Here is a 23,013-nt window from a genome sequence, read left to right as displayed (position 1 = left end):
AGAAGAAGGCTTCATGGTACCCCTAAAATGATATCCTACGGTAGAAGGAAGAAAGGCAGTTAATCTTTTCCCCATGGGTTGTATGTGCCAGATTCTGAGTTTGGTGCTCTGGGTATGTGATCTTACTAAATGGATGGAACAAAATCTGTCTCACTCAACCAGTAGACCGCACCTATCTTAGCTCAGAAATTGGTCAACTAAACCAGAGTCCTTTCTCAGGAAGTGAATGGAGTGTTGCATGGACAGTTTTTATCTCTGGTCGCTCCAATTAGGAAGGCTTGTGGAACAGAAAGCCTAAAAGGAAGCCATGTTGCTATGAGGCCATCAGATGAGATAATGGTCCCCAGATAATCATTCAAGAAGTAAATGCCCAGCACTGTGCTGTGTCTTGTGCAGGGGACTGAGGAGCCCTTCAACATGGCCCCCCTGCCCATACAGAGCTTCAGGGGTCCTTAAGTGGACATGATACTAGGCAACACCCAAACTGTGATAAGACAGCAGTTTATTAGACCATCAGTGATTTTCTTCTTGTGTCTTTTTCATGGTGATGAGAACTCTCAAAGTCCAGCCCTTAACCACCCCTCTGTTCAGGAGGTGCCTAAATACACTTTGGGCACACGTACCCCAGTTCTCTCTGACATTTTCCTCCCCTGATCCGAGACACTTAGAGTGCCACCTCCCTGTGCGCAGCCCAGTGTCCCTGTTTCCCTTCCTCTGTTGTTGCTGACATGAAGAGAAGTGACAAGTCTGTGGTTAAACTCCTTTTATAATAATGAAACCCGGGTGTGCCCATTAGATGGCGACAGGTTTTATTTCAAAATCACAAACTGTTTTAGGGACTTTTGCCTCCTGGGGGAGTGCCGTCCAAGTGTACAGTTGGCCGAAATTTTCTTGGCCCCTGAACAGGTAAGTCATCGAAATGATTCCATTAAAATTGATTGACATTTCAGAGGCCATGTAAATGGATGTTCAGAGTCCTCGAAGGCGATGCAAATGGGTGAACTTGGCTAGTTCCAAGTAATTACTTCAGAAAGCAGGACAACAAAATCAATTCCAAACCCTATTAAAGGGTGAGTGGTCATCACTTACAAAAGAGGCTCCCTCGGTACTCCCTCCATCGAGAGACCAGCGGGGAGCCATGCGACATGGTGGCAGGCTCGTCCACGCAGCCTTTCCGTACCTCAGTTTCCCGTGTTACAACATTGGGGTGATGCTGTCTTGTCTCTCACCTGCCTCTTGGGGCGTGGGGCTTTGTGGAGGAGCATAACCCATTTAAGGTGGACAATAATCTGGAACGTTTATCAAGCACTTTGATGTAAATGTCAAGAGCTGTGTCATCTATTTTCATAAATTATGTCATCTAATAGAATAGCCCTGTGGTGTAATTGCTGTTACTAACCCCGTTTTATAAATAAACAAGAGGTTTCAGGAGGTTAAGAAATTTGTCAAACACCCAGTCAGTCTGAAATGCTGATAAGGGAAGCTTTATGAATGAAGCAGGACAGAAATATCCAGTGTCTCTTTGAAAACTGTCATGGTCTCTGCCATGAGAACTCCAGGCCCAAGGATTCTTGCCTTTTATCCCCGGAACATCAATTTATAGTTGGCCACAAAAGCGCGTTTCTCCTATGAGTTCCGCTCTTCCAGGCAATTTGTAAAAATATCTTTTTCCCTGATCTCCATGCACATGAAAGATGACTCAGTTATCATGGGAGTGGGTGAGACCGTTATCGTGGCCATAAATATCAGCTCTCCAGAGTCCTCCACCACAGGAAAAAGACCAGAATCAGTACAAATCTTGACCTCAGCCAGCACGCAGTTTCATGCCTCTCTACTTTAGGGTAACCATAGAGACCAGAGTTAGGAACTAGATAAGACTTCCCACATTCTGATTCCAGAAAAAAAAAAAAAAAACACCTTGGTTCTACTTCAGGTTGAAATAACCCCCTTAGAACAGTGCAGCGCCCACCAGAACAGGCCCTTAAAACATGAGAATACAGTGATGCCATGGATCAGTGCCAAAGTAACTGAGCCAAGCTTTATTTTCTCAGGCTAACAATGCATGGCCCATATTCGAGGTGCCCGTGAATGTAAGTTGCCCCACCATTGAAGCTGCATCACAAAGTTGAGACTTATGAGACTGGTCTGGCCAAGAAAGCGTCACATAGCCCAGTGTGCTGACTTGAGAATCCTCGGAAAACAGATATGATTTTAACTTACTTTCATTGCCACTAGGCTCCTAATTATAATGCCATCCTGTCCTCAAGAGAATGCATGCTATGAAATAAACTTATATTAGGAACTTCCTTTTAATGAGGTCCCTCAGTACTTGAGAACCTAAATCCTTTTTAATTGGATTCAAGGTAGAACTACCTTCTACCACATTTAACCCTGGGATGCCTTCCTTCGTGTCTGTGAAATTATCTCGGTGAACTGAACCAAAGCCCTGCTCAGGTGGCCGGGCCCTTGGAGAAGGTGCAGGTCCTGCTGGCCCCACGGGTACCCATCACCGCTTCACCACCAAGACTCTGAGGGGACCGACCGGGCCAGCCACACAGGTTTTAGGGAGACTACTCGTTTCCGCCTCCAGCTGGCTCATCAGGTTCAACCTAAAGTTATTGTTTTCTTACCTTCAGAGAAAAACTACGGTCCTCCGTTCAACTCTAGAATTAGTCTTTTCAAAATGAAAACATATCCAAATCCACGGTTTGCTTATTACCTTGCATTCCAAAGATCTAATGATGTTCCCCACAGAGGAGGCTGCTTGCTTGCTTCATCCTGCCACCCCCACCCCCCATGCCTCACTGACAAACACATGTCCTAAGGCCTCTTGCCTTCCCATGCTTAGAGCAGAGTTGGAATGTTAAGAAACAGCTAAAGGCAGTGATTGTCCTATCTGGGGAAAAGGTGACATTAAAATTCCTCAGATACCTTTACAGCTATTAGATGTTTGAAGTGGTTTAACAGAAGTGGGTTTTTTCAGAAGCCCAGGGACAGGGAGAGAGCAGATTCCAGCAACTTTGCCCTTGACGTCTTTTCTCTCTGTGCTGTGCTCTTGTTGGAATTTACATAATAATGGTGAGGAAGTGTTGCAGTGCACACAAAGCTATGCACATTCGTCCTCATTGCTTTCCCAAAAAGGCTTGAAAATGCAGTAGATTTAATCTAGGTCAAAAAGAAAGAAAGAAAGAAACTTCCATTTTCTTGGCAGAAGATGTAGAAAGTGTGCCTGTGTTCACAGGGCCATGGGAGTATCAGGAGATGGTTCCTCCAGGAGAAGTCCCCAGGGGCAGCAGGAGGTTGGTAGTAGCCTAGATCCGGTGGCCAATTAACAGAATGTGGTCACAGCGGGTCAGGTGCAGAGTGTGAGGAAGACGGGCAGGGTTGCACGGAATGGGTGAGATCCATATTCTCTCCTTTGGTTGAAAAGTTGCCCTCAGGTTTGCTGTGGAGCAGTAATCCTTCTGGGGAGGTGAGTCAGGGTTCCTGGAGGAACCTAGGTCCCTGCCCCAGGTGCCCAGAAACGAGAAGTACAGCTCCTGTTTTGTCATCGAGATGCCCAGGGGATTCCCTTGGGACCACGGCTGGTAATCCACACGGTGCTGTCCCCATAATTCAAGCACTGCCAGCAGAATGGCAGCATTGTTTCTCTGCTTCCTAGGTAGTGGCCAGATGGTAATACTTTTTACATCAGGGTGCCAATTATATCAAACTCTATAAAACTAAGCTAATTGGATACGGTTTCATTAAAAGTTGATTTCTACAGGATGTGGCATTTGTGGTGGGTAGCTGTTATTCGAGCTCAGGAAGTCTCCCTCTTAGAGGCAGAAAAAACAGTTTGTCCCACGAGACAGTTTAAAACAAGGGGCTTATAGGTTATAAAAAGGCATTTTGGGTGCCTTGAAAGAAGATCGCAGGCAGATCTAGGGATCTTTGAGAGGAAGACAAAACCTCTTGGGTGGCTCATGGCATATTCTCCTGTGAGAGGCACAGACGTTGAAGGGTGCTGTCAATCAGTGCTTACTGGGATGGCTATGCCTTTGCTCTTAGCTACCGGTGTGATTGTGGGTAGTCGGCTGACCCCCTCTGTGGGTGATGGAGAGTTAGGCTACCAGCATTAACTCATTGGAAAATCCCAGGATTCCATGGAAGAGGTACAGAAGCTGAGGGAAAACTATGCCCTGTTAACTTCCTCTAATTTTTTTCCCCTCAGTTTTGAGTTTAATGCAAAAAAAAAAAAAAAAAAAGGAGTGGGGTACAGAACAAAAACCCTTTCATCCTCTTGCAGGTCCTCCCTATAGCTAACTAATAATGTTTGGCCTGATTGCTGCTTTTTGTTGTTGTTGTTGTTTAATCCCTTTCCTTCGTCTCTCTCATTTTGTTATCGTGGCCATCCTGGTGGGGCATCCTAGTTCAGAGGAGCTGCACTGAGGAAATTGTACACAGGGCCACATAAACGTGCTCAGCGAGGGGACTGGATTTTAAATGCAGCTTGTGAAATCAGAGCTTTAATTGTTCTATCCCATCTTGCACTCCTCTAAAGCAAGTGTAGAAGGAATAAACACCTAGGACCGTGGAGGCCATGAGTGGACAACAGGGCATCTGGTTAGGGGTCTTCACTGGCAGTGCCACTTCTTGGAGGGTGGGCTTCAGCCTGCAGAAAGGGGTGCATCCACCCCTCTCCATTGTACCCGAGAGGTCTGCGTCTGTTTGAGAATGGCATCTCGTCACTGTCTTTTTCCTCGAGATGCTAAGGGTCACCTTCCAGAACCACGGGAAAGCTGCTTCCTGTTTTTGTTCTTTTAAGGTCATTGCCGACTTGTCTTTAAAAATTTAATTCAGGGGATTTTTGATGGGGTTTTTTGAACCTTTAACTGCTTTGTAGAAACTGAAAGTCGGGGGGTCTTGGCAAGGGTGAGGTCAGTGATTGATAGTCGAAACCTGTAGTGTGTGAAGGATTCACTTGAGCACAAAATGTACCACTTAGATCAACAACCTTTGGACTCTGAAAAAGTATTAAATTCTCTATATAGTGGTGAAGATTGAGGGAGAAAAATAGATTACGAGGGGAATCAAGTATGGGGAGTATGTCCTCCGTTGACTTAAACTGGTTTGTGTGCTACTGACTTGACAAGAAGCCAAGCTCCCAATTGCAGTTCGACTTGTGTAAAGCAGGCACCTGCTTTGCTTGCAAATGTGCATACAAAAGAGAGCTTCATTCACAGAAAGAATAAAAACATAGCGAGTTCGCTAATTTAGCCTTCCAGGGCCTTCGTCCCTTGATCTGTCGGCCCCTCAGAATTCAAAGGCAGCCTTTAAAGGAATTCTCAATTCACGACATGATGGCTTCGTCGATGTCCTGAATTCAAATGTATCTTGAGCTAAATATATCTGCCAGGACCATTACTTTGTTTCTAAAGGAAATAAGTTAAGTATAGTGTTCAGTCATCAGATGATCATTTTATGGCTGTTTTCAAGTGTTTATTTGCCGAGATTTAGAAAGGAATGTAAATCTGATACGTTTGATATGTGGAATGGCCTTGAAGATGTGGACAACCCCCACTCTTTACCCCGTGGTCAGAGGTCACATGGGGAGATAGGTGTCCGGTGCACAACACCAGGAGCTCCAAATGTGAGAATTTTTTTTTTTTTTTTTTTTTTTTTTGCCTTCTTTCCTCCATCCTGATGCTACTCTTCGGCAATGATAACTTAATAATGGAAAATTGTGTATTTTAGAAAATGTTCCCCAATTCTCCATATGAAGATATTACCAAAGAGTAGCATCAAAAAAAAAAAAAAAAAAAAAAAAAAGAGAGAGAGAGAGAGAGAAGAAAAAAAATCAAGTTAGAACTAGAACATTCCAGAAAGGCCCTTTCTCCTATTAATGAGAGTGCCTTTTAAGGGACATTTAACTCAGTGCAGGTGGTGGCCCCAGGAGAGTCCTGAAGAGCTTCAAATAGAGTAGCTATGCAGAGGGCTGGTTCCTGTACCATTGAGAGTGCACATTGTTAGCATGGGATCTGAAACCTCCATCCCATAGCTGACAAGTGACTGTTGCAATGATTGAAAACCATTCAAGTCACTAACCTCTTGTCTTTAAGCCTGGGTTCTATGGTAAAAACTGCCTTGTCATCCATATTTCAGAGTAAAAGACTTAAAGCTGTTTTTTTTAAAAATGATGTCTCCACAGCATTAATCCTTAGTTTCATTCCTCCCCAAGGCAGTAAGGATCAGAAACCTCGGAGGAAATTTCGTTAATGAGTATGGTGTCGACTTTCCTAAGGGCAGAACTAGTTTTAAAATCTGGGTTTTGGTGTCATTCTCTAGGGCTGTGTCTACACTGCCCTCCAACTGAAGAATATAAACAGAGTGCTATTTGACTCAAGACAAGCCATGATACAAACTGGTGATCTCTACATAAGCAGTGCTTTTTTTTTTTTTCCCGTGTGAGTATTATTACCAAAAATTTCCAAGTAAAGATTTTCAAGAGAAACAGCTGTGGTTTGAAAAGATTTGTGATAATCCAGATGGTTTCTTTGAGGATAAATCTACTTGATCATTTAAAATTAAAGTCTTTCACTAAAGTTGAGTGTCTTTATGATTTTAAATACACTACTGACGTGTGTGTGTGTGTGTGTGTGTGTGTGTGTGTGTGTGTGTATAGATTGGCCTGTCTTGCTTGGGGCTTTGTCTCTGGAAACAGCAAAAACCTCCTAACAGTGTCTCAAATTATTCTGCAATTAAGCCCGCAAAATACCTGAGGGAACTCTTCATGACAGCAGAAAACTATTTGTGAAGAGATGGAGTCAGACACCAACTACCCTGTTTGGAGTATGTAGCACTTAGCCTCTGTGGGAACTGCTATTCTCAACTTCTGAGACAAGATGGTCTGATCATATTGCACAGTTAATTATAATGTTGATTGCACGCCACTTCACATGCTGAACATACGCAACCAGATTGCTAAACTTGTCAACTTGTGGGAATCGGAGTGACCAAAGGTTCCCAGTCCCCTGACTCACACTCTCGGGGCCCAGTGTCCACTGCTGTTTGCCGACCACCCAGAGATGCTCACTGTGAGGCTTGCACTGGCCAGCCTTCATAGACAGCGCTCTGTACCCCAAGATCTCTCTAGGCCTTCTTTAGCATCAAAGTTGACCTATCTCACGTTGCCTTCCTAGGAGCTCTGCTAGATGTTCCAACTTAAGGAGCAAAGTGAATTCCCAAGGGAGATATGAATGGCCAGTAAACTTTCATGTGTTACCCCTCCCCAAGGTGTGTACAGACTCACCAGCAACTCTTCATGATCAGTAGAGGAGTCCTCACCTGTGGATGTGTTAGGCTCCATGTGGGCCTAACGCACTGGTATTTGGTTCTGGAATCACCTCCCAAGTTTTGCCCCCAAACCTATTACACCCAGTAATTTAAAAAGACCTGATGAGGAGTATTGGGGAGTTATTGATACATAGACCCATGGAAGATGGATTTTTAGGGCAGAGGAGCTCTGAAATCCAAAGCTCTTATGGATACAATGAATTGTCAAAACTGTTGAAAAGTGAGATGTCATAAAATAACCTGTGGGTGGGACATCACATTTATCCTGTCAAAGTTTCTGCAATAGGAAGAGACTCCTGAATGGGTGGATAAAGGTGGCAAGTCCCGTACAGTGCACCTGCGTGTGAGGCCGTGTGAGATGGACAAGTTAGAAACCTGTGAGCACAACTCAGCCGCATGGAGCAGAAATTGGAGGGTGGAGACCTGCCAAAGCACGTGGCTGGTCAGACTGCATTAGCCTCCACAGAGCCCCCAGGGGTCCCCTTCCAGGTCACTTCCATGGAGCAGAACCTTCTTCAGGTGTTGCACGGGCAGCTGGGAGAGGGGGATTCCAGGACGATGCTGACACTGGAGGGTGTCTCTCCCCAGTGTTTACTGCAGCCATTGGCCATGAAAGAGCACCTGTGGACCTTATAGATGTTTAACTACCCACCTTACAAGGATGTTTGTAAAAGAACCTGCTGGAGAGGGAAGGTCTGTCCCCTGAATCGTATTGCCGAGCCATCTGGTGTTGCAGCTGACCTGAAAAATGAATCCAGTAAATTTCAGACCTGAGTTATAGCTGGCGTGGGGAAATCTAAGAAACAGGTGGTTCCCTTAACAGCTGTGCATCCAGTTAGGGTACACAAGAAAGAGAATCCCAACTTAGCCAAGCCTTCATGGGTTTTCTGGGATCTGTAGTAGCTCCCTGACCTTTTGCCATGATAAAGACCACATCAGGGCAAATAATATTTCTCCCTTCCTTTTGTTGAAATATCATCTCTGTAGGTCACTGAAGCTAAGATTTTAAGTGAGCATATCAGGTGATGGATGGATAAAAAAGACCATGGTTGTTAGGTGGGAGGGTGCTCTCAGAAACAAGAGTCCATCGATTACTGGTTGTATGTAGACCAGTGCCTCTTTAGGGGAAAACCACAAATTTCTGTATGTAAGGGGGCTACTTACATTTGTAGTTCTGTATTTACACTGCAAATTTTAAGATAACCTTAATCAAACACTGTCTTTGTTAAGTGAGTTAGTATGCATGCTGAAATGAAGTGCAAGCTATTTTTAGCCCAAGAAAAGTAAAGAATAATTTTAATGTTTTAACAGTTTGTTCTAAATGCAACACTTCGGCTGTCTCTACCCATGTTGTTTGAGAAGGATCTCGGGCAGCCCTGGTTTTTATTCACTGATTGAGAGGTAATGAAACTAAAGTAACTGAGGTACAGAGGAAGTAAGATATTTCTGTCTAAGTCACTCAGGAACCAAAAGTATGAAACCAAAAGTAGAGTCCTGGGGGGATATTCCCAATCTTGTTGTCTTCCCCAGAAACCCCACGTTTGTGTAGGTTGTTCAGTGCATGAGGGTATCCAACCGAGGCTACAAGTAGAGGCAAAAATCCAAGCCTTAGGCCACAGTGAGGAGCCCATGCCCACCTTTTCCAAAGTCTGTTTGCCAAGCACAGCAGTGAGGGGCTGAGCTCTTGGGTTCAGAGTTGGGAAGCGGACCACCGGGATATTCTCCTGTGTATTACAGCTACACCTAGAGCTTATCGGGACATAATCTTGAAAAGCCTTTGTCTTAAATTGGTATGAAGTAAAGGACACGAGAGCTCTGCACCATTTGAAGAGGGTCTGTCGAGATAACTCTGATTTCACTATATCAATTGTAAAGGCACAGTGGACACCGGGTAAAACTGGAAGGAGGTTGGGATTTGGGGTATCTTCCCATCTGCCATTTTGGACATGAGACTCCTTTCCTCTTTCCTTTCCTCTCTGCCTCCCCACCCCACACAGCTCACTTGCCCTGTCTCTAAAGACAGACAGACTCACACACACACACACACACACACACACACACGCCACCTTCTATTCACTAAGAACTTTGTTCAAGAGGAAAGCGCTCCAGCCAAATTTACAGTAAGATGTAAATAGCTAAGAACAATTAGATGTTTCCATCCTCAGAGGGAGCATCTTAATACTTAAATAGGAAATGAACTGTACCTTCCTGGTGGATTTCAGGCAGTGAGAAGTGGTAGGGATTTTGTCTAGATGTTGAAGGCAAGAGTGCTTGCTGTCTTCTGGAGACCATTGCATATTGGCCTGAGCTCTTCCCGTTGGCCTCACACACAGGATTCACTCAGTAGCATCATCTTTGCTCCTTGGTGCTTTTATCTTATCATTGTCTTGACTTCTCATTTTTTGGCACCCCTACCTGCCCTCCCACCATTCCCATGGGCCAGTCTGGGCTTTGTTTTCAGCTCTGAGGCTGGCCATGCTGGCCTTTGTTCGTCATCTTCAGCATTGCCTTCTTTCCAGGCAAGCACATGCCTTGTAACTTCCGCTCCACCCCTAAGTCTTCTTTTCTCTAAGTATCCCACTCCCCAAATCTCTCTGTTGGAGAGTACCAGACTGCCTCTGTTTAGAAGTTCTGGTCATCGTGGTTGCAGTTGGGAGCTCCCACCCTGCTACCTTCTCCAGCAGCCAACACCATAAGCCCAGGAGAGGGAGAGAAGTTACTGAGATTCCATTAGGAGCTTTCAGGAGGCAGAGGTTACATCTCTCTCTGCTCTTCTTACTGTAGGAAGCCCAGTGAAACACAGTTGGTGTTTTTTTTCTTCTTCGTAGAGTGATTCCAATGAGTTGCTGGAAGCTGGGACTTGACTTCCCTATTTAAACTTATTCCTAGATCTGAAGCAATTCCCCTAGCTAGTCTTAGGATCACATCATGTCACTGCAGCTGAAGTCACTCATTAAATTGAACAGTTCAGTAAAAAAAAAAAAATCTACCATTAGGCCAAATGGACTGTGGTCACAGAGTTCAAAATAGCTGAAGTGAAAAACTCATCTGAACATTGTCAATCTAGGGTATCTGAGTGGCTCAGTCAGGCGTCTGAATCTAGATTTCAGCTTAGGTCATGATCTCAGGGTCCTGAGATTGAGCCCCATATTGGGCTCTGCACTGGGTGTGGAGCCTGCCTAAGATTCATTCATTCTCTCTCCCACACACACACACACACACACACACACACACACACACACACACATCTGTCCCTCCCCTCTTCATTCTCAGTCTTTCTCTCTCTCAAAAATAAATAAAATAAATTAAAATGGTCAGTCTGTCCATCTGTAATTCTTCCAAGAAACTTAATTATTCTCAGTTTCTTCCATTGTGTCAATGAACTCCTATATTTTAAGAGTTTCTAATTCTTCAGTGCCTGTAGCTTGAATGCCAAGAAGCAATGATTGTGCTCTACTTTGTCCAGAAGGTAAAGGTTTTGTGTATTTTGTATATTTAATCTCGGTAGTCTAAAACAAAATCGAACATATGACAAGTTTCTAAATTTCTAAGTGAGGAAGCATCATAGGTGTATTTAGGAATGCTGTATGAATGGAATTGTACTTTAATTTCCCCTACTCTTTAAAGATTTTATTTGTTTAGAGAGAGAGAGAGAGCACATGTGAGCACTTGCATGGGGGGAGGGGCAGGGAGAGAGGGAGAGAATCTTCCAGCAGACTCTGGAGCTGAGTGCAGAGCCCAGTGCAGGGTTCAATCCCAGAATCCTGATATCATGACCTGAATCAAAATCAAGAGTCAGACGTTCAACTGACTGAGCCACCGGGGCACCCATCTCTACTCTTTTCAATGAGTTTTTATTTTGAAAAATAGAATGCCTTAGCCAACCATTGATGGCTAGTGATGCCAACTCCCTCTTGTCAACTCTGCCATTTTTTTCCCCTCCTCTGGGTTTTTTTTGCTTAATTCCCCTAAATGGAACCAAGGCTGATGCCTGAGTGCTGTACATTTTTTTCATGCTACTTGGTATGTGTTCTCTGTCTGGTATATGAGTACTTCTCAAAGTCCCCCCTCCAACTCTCTGGCTCCGTGCTTTAGGATCCCCTAGTACAATCAGGGTAAAATATTTATGATCTTCATAGTGTATCTCTCCTCTTTTTCCCTCAGCACAACTTACAAACTCAACTCAGAGGCGTCCTCTTTCTTCTTTAAATTTCTAAAGATTTTGTCCACCCCTTTTTCCCAAGCTTGGCTGTGCTGAGAAGCTGTATGTTAATGAAGAGATCATTAGCTGGTATCACCATCGGATTTAAACAGCTATGTCAACCAGTATCTTTAGCTACAAACTGAAGAAGGGGTCAGCCATCCTTCAGAATGCAGAAGTAATGGACACCATTTTCTTTTGTGGAGGAAGTTGGTTGGGAAGAGGGGTTTTGCTGGCCTCTCCTGGGGTGGGAGCATTCAACCTGGACTCCCATCAGCTCTTAGAAATAAGGAATCAAAGAGTTGCCAGTTGATGTGCTGTAGCTGTTATCAAATAAGACATGGGACCGTGTGTGCGAACATCTGCTTGGGCGTGTGCCCACCTGTACCGTAACTAAATTTCCAAACTGATTAAAATTATCCTTCATTTGGCCAAGAAATACTGAGCATCTCATAGACAGAACTTTGGGTTATATACTATGGTACAGGTAAAAAAAAAGAAGAAGAAAGCAGTGTCCCACCTTTTCAGAACCTTATAATCCAGTGGTCTAAACCATTGAGTTTAGAGAGTATTTTTAAGATGTGATGTTCTAGAATATCCTTTAAGGAAATTATAGTTACTGAAAGTTTTTTGCCATTCTCACTGTGATTAGACACTTCTCTGAACGTAGTCGCTACACAAGTGCCATTAACATGTCACCCACCTCGTCGCCCCCCCCCCCCAATTCCTGAAGAGCTGTGTTCCAGGTAGTTGGTGCATAGAATTATAAATTGATCTCCAACGTGGGCAAAGCTAATAAATACGGTCTGGTTGAAAGGCACTGGTAAAAGCTTGCAATGTTATTACTGTTCTCATGCACATTATTATTTTTAAATTGTGCATCCTTTTAAGTAGATTGTTTGTTCGCCGTAGTCTCCATTATATCTAAGCAAAGCATTCACAGAAATTTCTAAAACCTTTTCATTTCTCTCTGTAGGTTGTTGTTTCGTAACATTTTATACAAGAAAAGCTGCACTTGAGGCCCAGAACGCCCTGCACAATATTAAAACTTTACCTGGGGTGAGTCGGTTTACTTTTGTACCAAAATCACTTTATTGCTTGAAAATGGTCCTTTCAACTGAAGGTTCTAGTTATGGGCTCTTAGTGGCAAAAATGACTTTGGTCTTTTGAGGAGTATGTGCTGACCCCTCTGTTCCCCTGGGGGCAGCCAGACCAGCTGGCCAGCCCCTAAAGAAGCACTGGCATTAATGCTGATGGGCAGAGCTCTCAAATAGTATGTCCCCTGGTTAGAAAATCAGAGTGACCCCACTGGGCAGCAGCGGCTGCCAGAGAGTATTGGGTGGGCTAAGACTTTAAAAGGGGGGAAAAAAACCCAACACACACAAGAAAAGCGGATGGAAAAGTAAAAGCTTTTACTCACCAGGAGCCCCTTTTGAAATTTAGTCTTAGATTTTCTTTTGAAAGGACAAAATGTACCCTGTACAGCCATAATATTAAGCCTCCTAATGGTTTCTCAACAGTCAATGGCGGTTAACAAAGTCAATGTTTTAATGCCTAATTTGTGGCTTCATGTTGATAGAGAACAGAAAATACAAAACTCGCATTTTTTTTTCCATTTCCTTCCTGGTAATATTTGATGATTAGTACAATTCGCTAGAAGTGAACTGATATTGTATGTAACTGCTGCATCAGAATACGTTATTTCTGGGGGGTTGTGGCAATTTTATATACTGCATGCTGGTATAAAGTGTCCTGTGCCATTTGCATATTTTCCCCACTGACCCAAATTTCCATGAGTTCATTTAATAATCTAATGATGTGCATTGGTTATCGTGAAGAATTTGTAGTAAGCTGTGCAATAATAATTTCACTGAAGCCTGGTCGATCAAAATATAAGGAAGATAATGCAGTGTCCCTAATGCTTTCAGGGTGTAATTCTAGCTGTCGTTTTGCTCTCTTCGTGCTATAGACATACACGGTCATCCGTGTTGTGTGTGTGTGTGTTTGTTCATGTTAACGTATGCACATATAAGCATTTTATACCCCATCACCCCCCAAAAAAGCATTTGTTTAATTTTTAATTCACCTTAGATCCATTGATATGTAATTCATCTTAAATCCATTGAAAATTTCATAATTTCTTGTAGTGGCAAGATTCTCAAGAAAAAAATTTCAAAACATTAGTTCCTTCGCCCTCCAAAAGTAATAAATTATGAACTATGGTCTTTCTATCACACCACTGCAGCCTCTCCCTTTTCCTTAGAGCAAATCAAAGAGCAGAGGATTCAGGAAAGCAAGTGTGTGATAGCAGAAATCTCCCTTCCCATTTCACTACTTCTCCCTAAATTTTAAGGTGGTTTTAGTAAGGCAGCTTTTAGTACGTCTAAGTGCTTTTGCTCAATGACTTTTTTTTAAGTATTATGTAAGTATTTGTTTTCCTTATAAATGGATTATTTTTTCAATGTAAATTCTAGAAGGTTGCGGTGTTAGGTCACATTACCAAGTGAAACAATCAAAGCTCAACCAACAATAGGAAAAAATTTTCTTACTTCTCAGTCTCCTAATCAAACCCAAAGACCACTTGGTATTACTTCTTTTAAAAAGAAACACTTTATAGTAATCAGCACACAAAATCCCTTCCAGGTATATTTTTTTTAAAAATTCCTGAGATGATGAATTTATGTAGCATGTAGGGTTTATTAATGCCAAATCACATTCTGTTTTAAATTAATGCAAAGCTTGGGTAATTTGAATTCATCCATTCCACTAAAAGCTGCACACAACTCCCCAGTATGTCATCCTTGTAGGTGAAGACACTCTCAAGAAACCCAGAGTCAATATGATGAGTGGGCCATATTGAAAACACTACAAGGGGCTGACAAGTCTGCGTCTGTTTGGGACATATTACTCTGACCCTTTCCTAGCAAACAAATAGCATCTTAAGTTTGGTGTTTTGTTGTTGTTTTTTTTATAATGTTGCGTATGTTCTGTTTTTCTCTTCTTAAAAATTCTGCATGCAGAAGTCAGGAATGGTGATCTTGGAGACCCGTTAGTAAGTGCAAGAATTCAGGGGTTGGAAAAAGATGGCCTGGCGATTATTTTTGCTTTTCTTTTTATCCAGTTCAACTTTACCTGTGGTGGCTTAAAGGGAAATTTTGAGAAGTCGGGTCTGATTTGTAGGCTCCCAGCCTACACAGTGCACACACTGTTGCTGCATTTTCCACTTCAAATTAGGTAAATGGTGACAGGGTTCCACATCTTGCATTTATGGATAGTCCTATCTGATAAACGTCCCCCTGAACAGCTATAGGAAACACATGAAAGGCGGTCTCCTTTTAGCTGTGAGCTTTTGGTGGACAGGAAGAAATGGGACCAGACATAAAAGATTAATGCATATTTTGGGGGGAAGAATATTACAGGGTGCCGTGCTGTTTGATTACAAGCCTTGGAATTAGTCAACATTTCCATAATTCTAAACCAATATACACCTGTTTTCCCACTGTGATGTGAAGGCACAACTTAATTTAACAGAAGCCCTGCTGTGCTAAATCTCTCATTAACTACCAAGTGAGTTCGGTAATTTAAAGTTGTAGCACTACTATTTTAACTGGTTGCCTTCATATTATGAAATTAATAAGAAATTAATGATGCACTTTGCCATATGCCTTCAATTTCTTTCTGAATAAAAATAAAAGGGATAAAGAAAAACGCATCAGCAGCTGACACTTTAAAGCTTTTCTGGGTTGTAATCATTTTTCCTGCGGATAAAATCCATTAAAAAGGCACTTGCTGCTTTTTTTTTTTTTTTCTAAAGTGTCCAAAACTTTCCATTTAAAACAAGATCAAATAGTGCTGGGGTTTTTTTCCCCCCTGTTTAATTTTCTTTTGCAGCTGATGTTTTGTATCATAGGGAACTTTTATCATGCAACCAAACTTGATTGATGTTTAGGGACCATCTTTCCATTTTGAGAGAAACAAAGAACTCAGTATGACAGAGGGGAAAAGTGCTGGTGGCACTGTCTTATTCCACTGAGTGAAATTTTCTTTAAAGGCACCTTTCCTTCATGCCATGCATGGGTCATAGAGACCCTTTCCATAGTGGACGGGAAATAGGGTGAGGGACCAGGGCAGTGCAAAGCCATTAAGGATGCATTTTTCACGCCATGTGACTGGAGAAGACACTAGGTCTTTCATCGTCTGAAATGCTCACCATAAATCCTAGAAATACAATATTGGAAACCAAAGGAGCCAATTCAACAGCTCAACACAGGGCAGAGCAAAGAATGAGCATCTAGAGGTCATTTCCCTGATTTGACCACGCTCTCCTCTGGAAATGGAGGCTTGACACTTAAGTAGCAGATCACATCTGGGGCAGCACTATGCCTCACTTATTCCTGGCATCTTGTTAGGTTGACAAAACACAAATGATTCCTGAGTGCACACTGTGTGCCAGGCACTACACTACAGCAGTTCTTGCGTGCACGCATGCCTGACCTTGAGATGCGTAGTGAATAGGACTCCCGTCACCCGAAGAGAACACTCTTGGTATGTCTGCACAGGCCAGGCTATTTGATGAGCCATTGGGTTGGCCACAAAATTATTAGCCTGGCTTTTTCCATAGCTGAGCCATTCGTGTTCCTGGACAGAATTTGGTTGCCTTTGCCTTGACAATACAGCAGATCAGGCTAAGAGGTGGCTCCTTCTTTTGTTCAGGAAGACTCAACCTAACTGGTAGAATGAGTCAATAGAAATGTCATCGCCCGCCATTGTATTTCCCAGAGGGAAATCTTTATAAAGGCAACTTGTGAGATTCGTTTTGTTTTCACCGACTCTATTTAGCTTAATTTTAAAAAAATAATAAAGACCTTAATTGAGGCACAGGAAAGCCAGCACCATCTTTTCAATAATAAGATGTCCAGGGCCACATATCCCTGTACCAGCGACCGTGCTGTGCCCTTATATCATTCTTTTTTCAAGGTCTTAACACATATTGTCTCTGGCAGTAAGGCTTTCTGATTGAAAATCTACAGCAGTATCATTAGAGCATTCACTGTATAAATTAATTTAATTAAGGATGTAATAACAGGGAAGAATATAGTTTTGAAAAAGCTCTTAAATTTTAACAGCAAGGAGGAATCAGAATCTAAATGTCTTGTAAAATATTAATTGCGAATTTCTTCCAGACATTTCCTCTGCCTATGCCTTACCCCTTCCTTTCTTTTTTAGAATCACTACCAGTTTTATTAAATGCAGTTTATATTAAGGAGTTACTGCCCTAAGAGAACATTTGTTTAGAGCACTCCATTTTAGTGGTGGCTTACGGAAAGGTGTTTTATAATAACGCATGCAGTGTGAGCAAGGACTGCACGTAGATTGAAGATATAAAAACAAATGAGTCTGATCCGGTAGGAAGAGGCTGTAAATAAAACTGCCTCCTGGGACAAGTGTGTTCACCCACATGAAGTGAATGAGCCCCTTCTTGGCTTGCCCTGGAAGAGATCATTTACCTACGCGGGTAGGCGCTCGCTTCCTCCCAGGCGGCCCTCCACACAACTCTCCATAGAATTGTCCCCCTGTGTCCTTTAAGAGCGGAATGCTGGGGTTTAATATTCCTTCAGCAGAACAGCTTGGCTCTCACTGGGACCAAATTCAATTTGCCCATTGTAATGCATTTTGAGGTACTCATTTTCTTTGAACCACCTCTTCTAATTATTAATATGTATTTAATGCCTTTGTTCTCAGAGCCATGATGATTATTTTATCATTACCATCATCATCGTCATCATTTCTGTCATAAAATCCCTCAAACTCCATCTCATCATATGGAAACTCCCCACTCCGTGCCCCCCCCCCCCCAAATCATCTCATTTAAATCCAAGCCTAACAAGGCCAGGCTAAAGTTTCTTCTCAGATGCCATTTATTTAAAACAGGAAGAAACAGCCAAAACAGCTACCCAAGCAAGTTTCAGCCCTAAGAATCGTGTATCATGTAGAACACACAGGGTGTTCATGCACTTGTTCAACAAGTACTTATCGAATTTTTATCGTTTGCCAAGAACTGTTCTGGGTGCTGGGAAACACAGTAGCAGCCACGCTATTTATAACCAAATCACCCAAAAACAAAGCGAGCCCACCACGCCTGTACATGCTTGGCGCTTCATAAATAGCTCTTGGACATCTAATGCCCAAATGAGTTAGTTTCATAAGATATTTCCAGAGGCGTCAAGTTCTGTTCCCAAAAAATGGCAGTTGTGCCCACAAGTACTCCAAATGCTCCAAAATAGAAGATGAACGTAGACTTGCTGTTATGAGTGTGTGTGCACGAGGTGTAATTTATATCCTACACACGCTGATGGATGCATAGGTACTCACACGCCATCCATGTGCAGTGTATTAATTTGGCCAAATAAATAAAACCAGGAAGAGAGAGCTTAAAAATCCCATTTTGTAGTTGGCCTGCCAACATACTGTTAATCACTTCCTAGTCACCTTCCTTACAGTAGGCTTCGTGAACTGTATAATTCTTATGTTGGTTTGTCTGTTTGTTGGTTTTTGCTTTGAGTCAGGATCACGGCTGACGCACAGTGCCCGCGCAAGGGTACTCCAGAGCTGCCATTTAGTGGCGATAATCCCTGCCTTCTACCTCCTTCACAGAAGAGTAGGCACTGAATGAGATAATGTATGTAAAGCTTCCTGAGCCCCTGAAGAAATGTGCTCAGAAGACATAGTGTCTACTTGACAGATTCTGTAGGTGTGAACTCTCCTCGGGTAACAACCCAACATACAGAATGTGTGTGCCGTGGAGTGTGTACAGCGAGACATGGGTTGGGTGTCCGTCCGTTCTTCAGATTTGCATCTGCTGAATTGGGCTGAACCAGGCGGCCTAGAGGACTTGCCCAAAGCCTCTATTCTCCTGCTGCCTGTGTTGTTTCAGCATAACGCTGGGTTCTGCCGACATGAAAACTAAACACAATGTAGGGTTTGCTTTTTTGTTTCTAGGATGACCTTGGAAGGGCCTGGGATGGGGAATGAGCGTCAGGGTCAGGGTGTGCCTAGGGAGCAGCACCTCAGGGGTCCACCTGCCCACCCGGAGCCAAGCCAGCGGGGAGGAGATGGGCTCAAGCTGCAGGAAGCAGCACCCCAAGTGGGATTCAGGTGCAGCAGGGGTGCTGGCCAGCCCGCTGGTTTAGGCCTGGGACCAAAAGAGGAGGACAAAAATCCCCGGGCCCAGTGGTTCCCAGTCTGCAGGCCAATCCCAATGGATCTGGGAAAGCACACATTTTAATACCTCACCAAAAAGCCATTGGAAATAGTCTATTTCCCCCACCATAAAGTTTTACCACGTGCCCACTTGAGCAGAGGCTTCTTCTGCCTTAGGCTGGCAGGCATTCAGTTCAATTGCTTTGACTGGCAGTTAGCGATGTATGGCTTTGATGAACTAAAATGAAAAACTAGGCACTCTTAAAATAGGACCTGTTCCATACAAGGACCCACATTTTCTGTGGGAGAAAATTAATGAATGAGGGGTCACTGGTGGTGAAAAGTTGAAAATGACTAAGTGAGCAGCCCAGCCAGCCCAGGGCTAAAACAGGGAGCAGCGACACCACCCTTGATGATAGAACTTCGGTGGAAGGCCTTGTTTATTTGGTTTTGCAAACAGCATAATCTCAACTACATAGCTAATTTTGTTTCTTAAGATTTTATTTATTCATTCATGAGAGGCCCACCGAGAGAGGCAGAGACACAGGCAGAGGGAGAAGCAGGCTCCCTGTGGGGAGCCCGATGCGGGACTCGATCCCAGGACTCTGGGATCATGACCTGAGTCAAAGGCAGATGCTCAACCACTGAGTCACCCAGAGCCCCTCAACTACATACTTAATTACCAGGACTGTTGCTGTGAGGACTTACAAGAGCATCTGTGCAAAGGACCTAGCTCAGGGGCCCGGCCCGGGGTGCAAAATTGCCCAAAGTCATTGAGCAAGACTGCCATCTCTTTGGTAACACCTGAGGGCACAGTAGGATGGCACAGTGGCAAAAAAGAAGTAATAGTTAGATTTCAGAGGTACTCACTTCCCTTTGCAACTGCAAGACTACCCTGGGGATACTACGTTCACCCACTAGATCCCAGTTCCATTAGAGGTTGATAAGATTTCAAAAGAAAATTGTGGGGAGGATCCACCAATTTGATTAAAGGTCTGGATGGAATTGCAGAGGAAGGAGTTAGGACGGCCAAACAAAAGTAGAAATTCTTTTTTTAATCTTTTTTTTTTTTTTTTTTAAGATTTTAGTTTTAGGTGAGCTCTACACCCAGCATGGGGCTCAAACTTACAGCCCCAAGGGAATTGTTTAAAAAAAAAAAAAAACAGTTGGAAAAGAGTTCAAGTTCTGCCTCCAGAGTACGCAGTCGCCAGCAGGATACATCACCTTGAATATGTCACCGGCATGCCGGGCAGACCGTGAATGTGTCAGGTGTGAGGTGTGCGCAGCTCGGGAGACTGTATCCAGTACACGTGGGCTGGCCAGTCCTCAGCCTCCAGATCCAGGCCATGAAAAAGTATGTGACAGGGGTGGGTGTGGAGAGAGGTCTCCCAGGAGCCCCAGGGTTCTTTCCCACCCACCCAATCGGGGAGCATGGCGGGAGGCCAGGATCAAAGGGAGTCTTGGACTCCAACTGGGCCAGATCTAGTGTGCTGAGTGCCGGGCAAGCACTCTGGAAGGTTGGGAGGAAAGAAGCTCCGTGTCCCCTTCGCTCATTTGAGCTGGAGACCGTCCGCATGCACAGGTGCTCTGGAAGTCCCATTAGTATTGGGACATAAGCTATTAAAGTTGTTTTGATAATAAAGCAGTATCTCAGGACCATATCATTACTGCTCCCACTGCCCACAAGTCACCAAGATGAAAGCATCAACAATAAACAGTTGCCTGCAGGAGATCGCAGAAAAGGGACAAGGTGACAAATGTTCTCTTTTGTACCCGTTATTGTTCCTGACTGTCATCACTTCCCACCAGTACTCAGAGCGCATCCTTGTCCTGCCAGCCCCGCCCCCAGCAGCTCTGAAGAGCTCTGGAAAGCGCTTCGTTCCTTCATCTGCAAAATGAAGTGCTCGGGCTCAGTGGCTCTTAGAGTCCTTTGTAATGTCGCAGGACTGTCCTTCCTCCCGGGCGTTGTCTACAGCGATGTCCTATTTAAGGAAGAACATCTGTGTGGACACCTGACTGTCTTCCTGTTCACCTCAAGAGGTAGCCAGGCAGGTAGACGTGACTTGACTTGCTTCCGTGGTGGGTTAGTAACTTTAGAGGACAGTTGACCCTTGAACAACACCGGTGTGAGCTGTGTGGGTCCACGTGCAGGTGGATTTTTCTTTATATAAATACAGTTCCGTAAAATGTGTTTTCTCTTACGATTTTCTCAATGGCACTTTTTTTTCCCTCCAGCTTGCTTGACCATAAGAACATAATACGTAATACATACAACATACAAAATATGGATGAATTGGCTGTTTATGTGATTCTTGAGGCTTCTGGTCAACAGTAGGCTCATTAGGAGTTCAGGTTTTGGAGAGTCGAAAGTTATACACAGATTTTTGACTACATTGAAGGTTGGCGCCCGTAACCCTCGCATTGATCAAGGGCAATTGTACTTTATATGGACTCGTCTGGACCCTGCGGGGCTTGGCTTTCCACTTTGAGGTTCTCTGGACATCTGCTGCCCACTCCCCTCTGGTTTTGAACCAACAGGGAGCTTACCACTCATAATTTTTCCACCAAGGAATAGAGGAAGGGGAGGTGATGAAAGCTAACAAGTCAGTCGAATTCCTTGCTTATAGCGTTGGTTTGGCAAGTAGGGGTGCTTAACCTAATGAGGCCTCAGGATTATTGGTGGATTTCTCTTATCTGTTTGATTCCTGTCCCCAGTTAACATGAGCAAGTGAGTCATCTGTGTTTGTAGATGGCTTTATGGTGTTGTTTGTTATCCCTTCTAAAAATATTTCAGGTGATGTATTGATAGCGTTCACCTTGTTATACTGAGGACACTGAGGCACTGGGAGATTAAATTAACTTCTCTGACCTCCCCTAGCGAAGCAGTGACAGCACTAGAATTAGAAGCCACAGTTGCTGAAACTCGCCCGTCGCATGGTCTCCTGGTAGTGGGTTCGACGTGGGAGTGGGTTCGGCGTGATGTTCTCCACATCTTAGGGGGTAGGGAGCGTGACTCAGGAGGCCAGCACAGCACAACAACAAAAATCCCTGCAAAAGTGACTCTTTATTGGTTGCCCACATATCAGACACCGTGTGGAGGCTCTGTGACTGTATTCCTTTGAATTGTCACAGCACCTCCACAAGGCGTGGATCATATGGTCCCGTTGGCTGGTGAGGAGCCAAAACTCAAGAGTGACTTTTCAGGGTGAGACAGCTGGTAACTGTGAGTCTCTGACCTTAGAGGCCAAGGGGCCTTGCGCCCCCAGTCAGGGAGTGGAGGCTTGCACACTCAAGATCTCCAGGTCCCTCCATTTCTGGAGACTTCCAGCAGAAAGTATGCTCCCTTGGTAGTGCCCTTGCTTCACTGATAAGCTCAGAATGCCCACGTTCGCCCCCTTTGGAGCTGTCCTGAAATGAATCTAAATCCTCAGCTCCTTTACTACTACGCTGGACGTGTCACCCAGGGAGCTCACCAGAGGGGCAGAGCATCCGGGTCCTGGTGCTTCGCTGAGTATGCCTCCCCGGAAGGCAGCTGGTTCCCTCCCCCAGGAGCCGGTCCTGATGCCACCTGGGCACGGGCACTGAGCTGCGCAGCTCTGCCAGCGATGCGAAGCCATGCTCTCTTGCACAGGCTGGGACCACCGACCTCACGGGTGGGTGCGGCGAGGCGTTCGCTGTGACTTGGGTATGAGGTTCCTCACACCGGGCTCTCCAGGAGGGAGCTACAGATCAAAGGCAGTCACTCCCATAAGAGGAGCTGCTTTGCAAAAATGATTATAAATGCAGCACCTTTCTTCAGAAGAATGTAGCTTTACCAACACCATCTCATTAACATTCATGTTATTAGGGTCCTTTCCTTTATCTGCATCCACAGGCTTTGGGTCCCAGTCCCCAATCTGCATTCTAATGCCCTGCTCCGTCCAGCTGGCCTCCCCTCCATCTCTTGGCTCTGTGTCCACCCGTAGGGGAAGGGCCGAGTGGGGGCTGGGCTCATCTCTGAGGGTCCGGCACAAACCCCGTCACCCCCCAGAGCATGGGGCAGCAGGACAGCTAGCAGGCCGTGGCTGTGCACGAGGGCTGGCACACAAGTAGTTCAGCCTCCCCGCCTCATCCCGCCTTGCTGCCCTGAGGAGACCTGCTGCCTTTAGAGAACAGCCGGGCCTGCACCCCTGTTTTACTGATGCATGAGTCTGCACAGCCACTGAAGCGTTGGAATCCTCCGCTTCTGAAAACAGGGGACCAGCCGCTCCACCGCAGAGGAGGGCAGTAAGGAATAA

At 44.4% G+C, this 23,013-nt stretch overlaps 1 protein-coding gene across 20 annotated transcripts in view; it reads left to right on the top strand.

Annotated features, from left to right (window-relative positions):
• Nucleotides 1-23,013, top strand: part of CELF2 (CUGBP Elav-like family member 2) — an 815,242-nt gene that overhangs the window by 689,948 nt on the left and 102,281 nt on the right. For all 20 annotated transcript variants that reach the window (XM_072825857.1, XM_072825847.1, XM_072825851.1 and 17 more), the window contains one exon: nucleotides 12,513-12,595. In XM_072825857.1, coding sequence (XP_072681958.1) covers nucleotides 12,513-12,595 — 83 coding nt within the window. The remainder of the gene's footprint in view (nucleotides 1-12,512; nucleotides 12,596-23,013) is intronic.

This window comes from Canis lupus, chromosome 5 (genome assembly GCF_048164855.1).
Source record: "Canis lupus baileyi chromosome 5, mCanLup2.hap1, whole genome shotgun sequence".
Taxonomy (NCBI): Eukaryota; Metazoa; Chordata; class Mammalia; order Carnivora; family Canidae; genus Canis; species Canis lupus.
The sequence above is the reverse complement of the archived record's forward strand: the minus strand, read 5'-3'. Positions and strand labels throughout refer to the sequence as shown.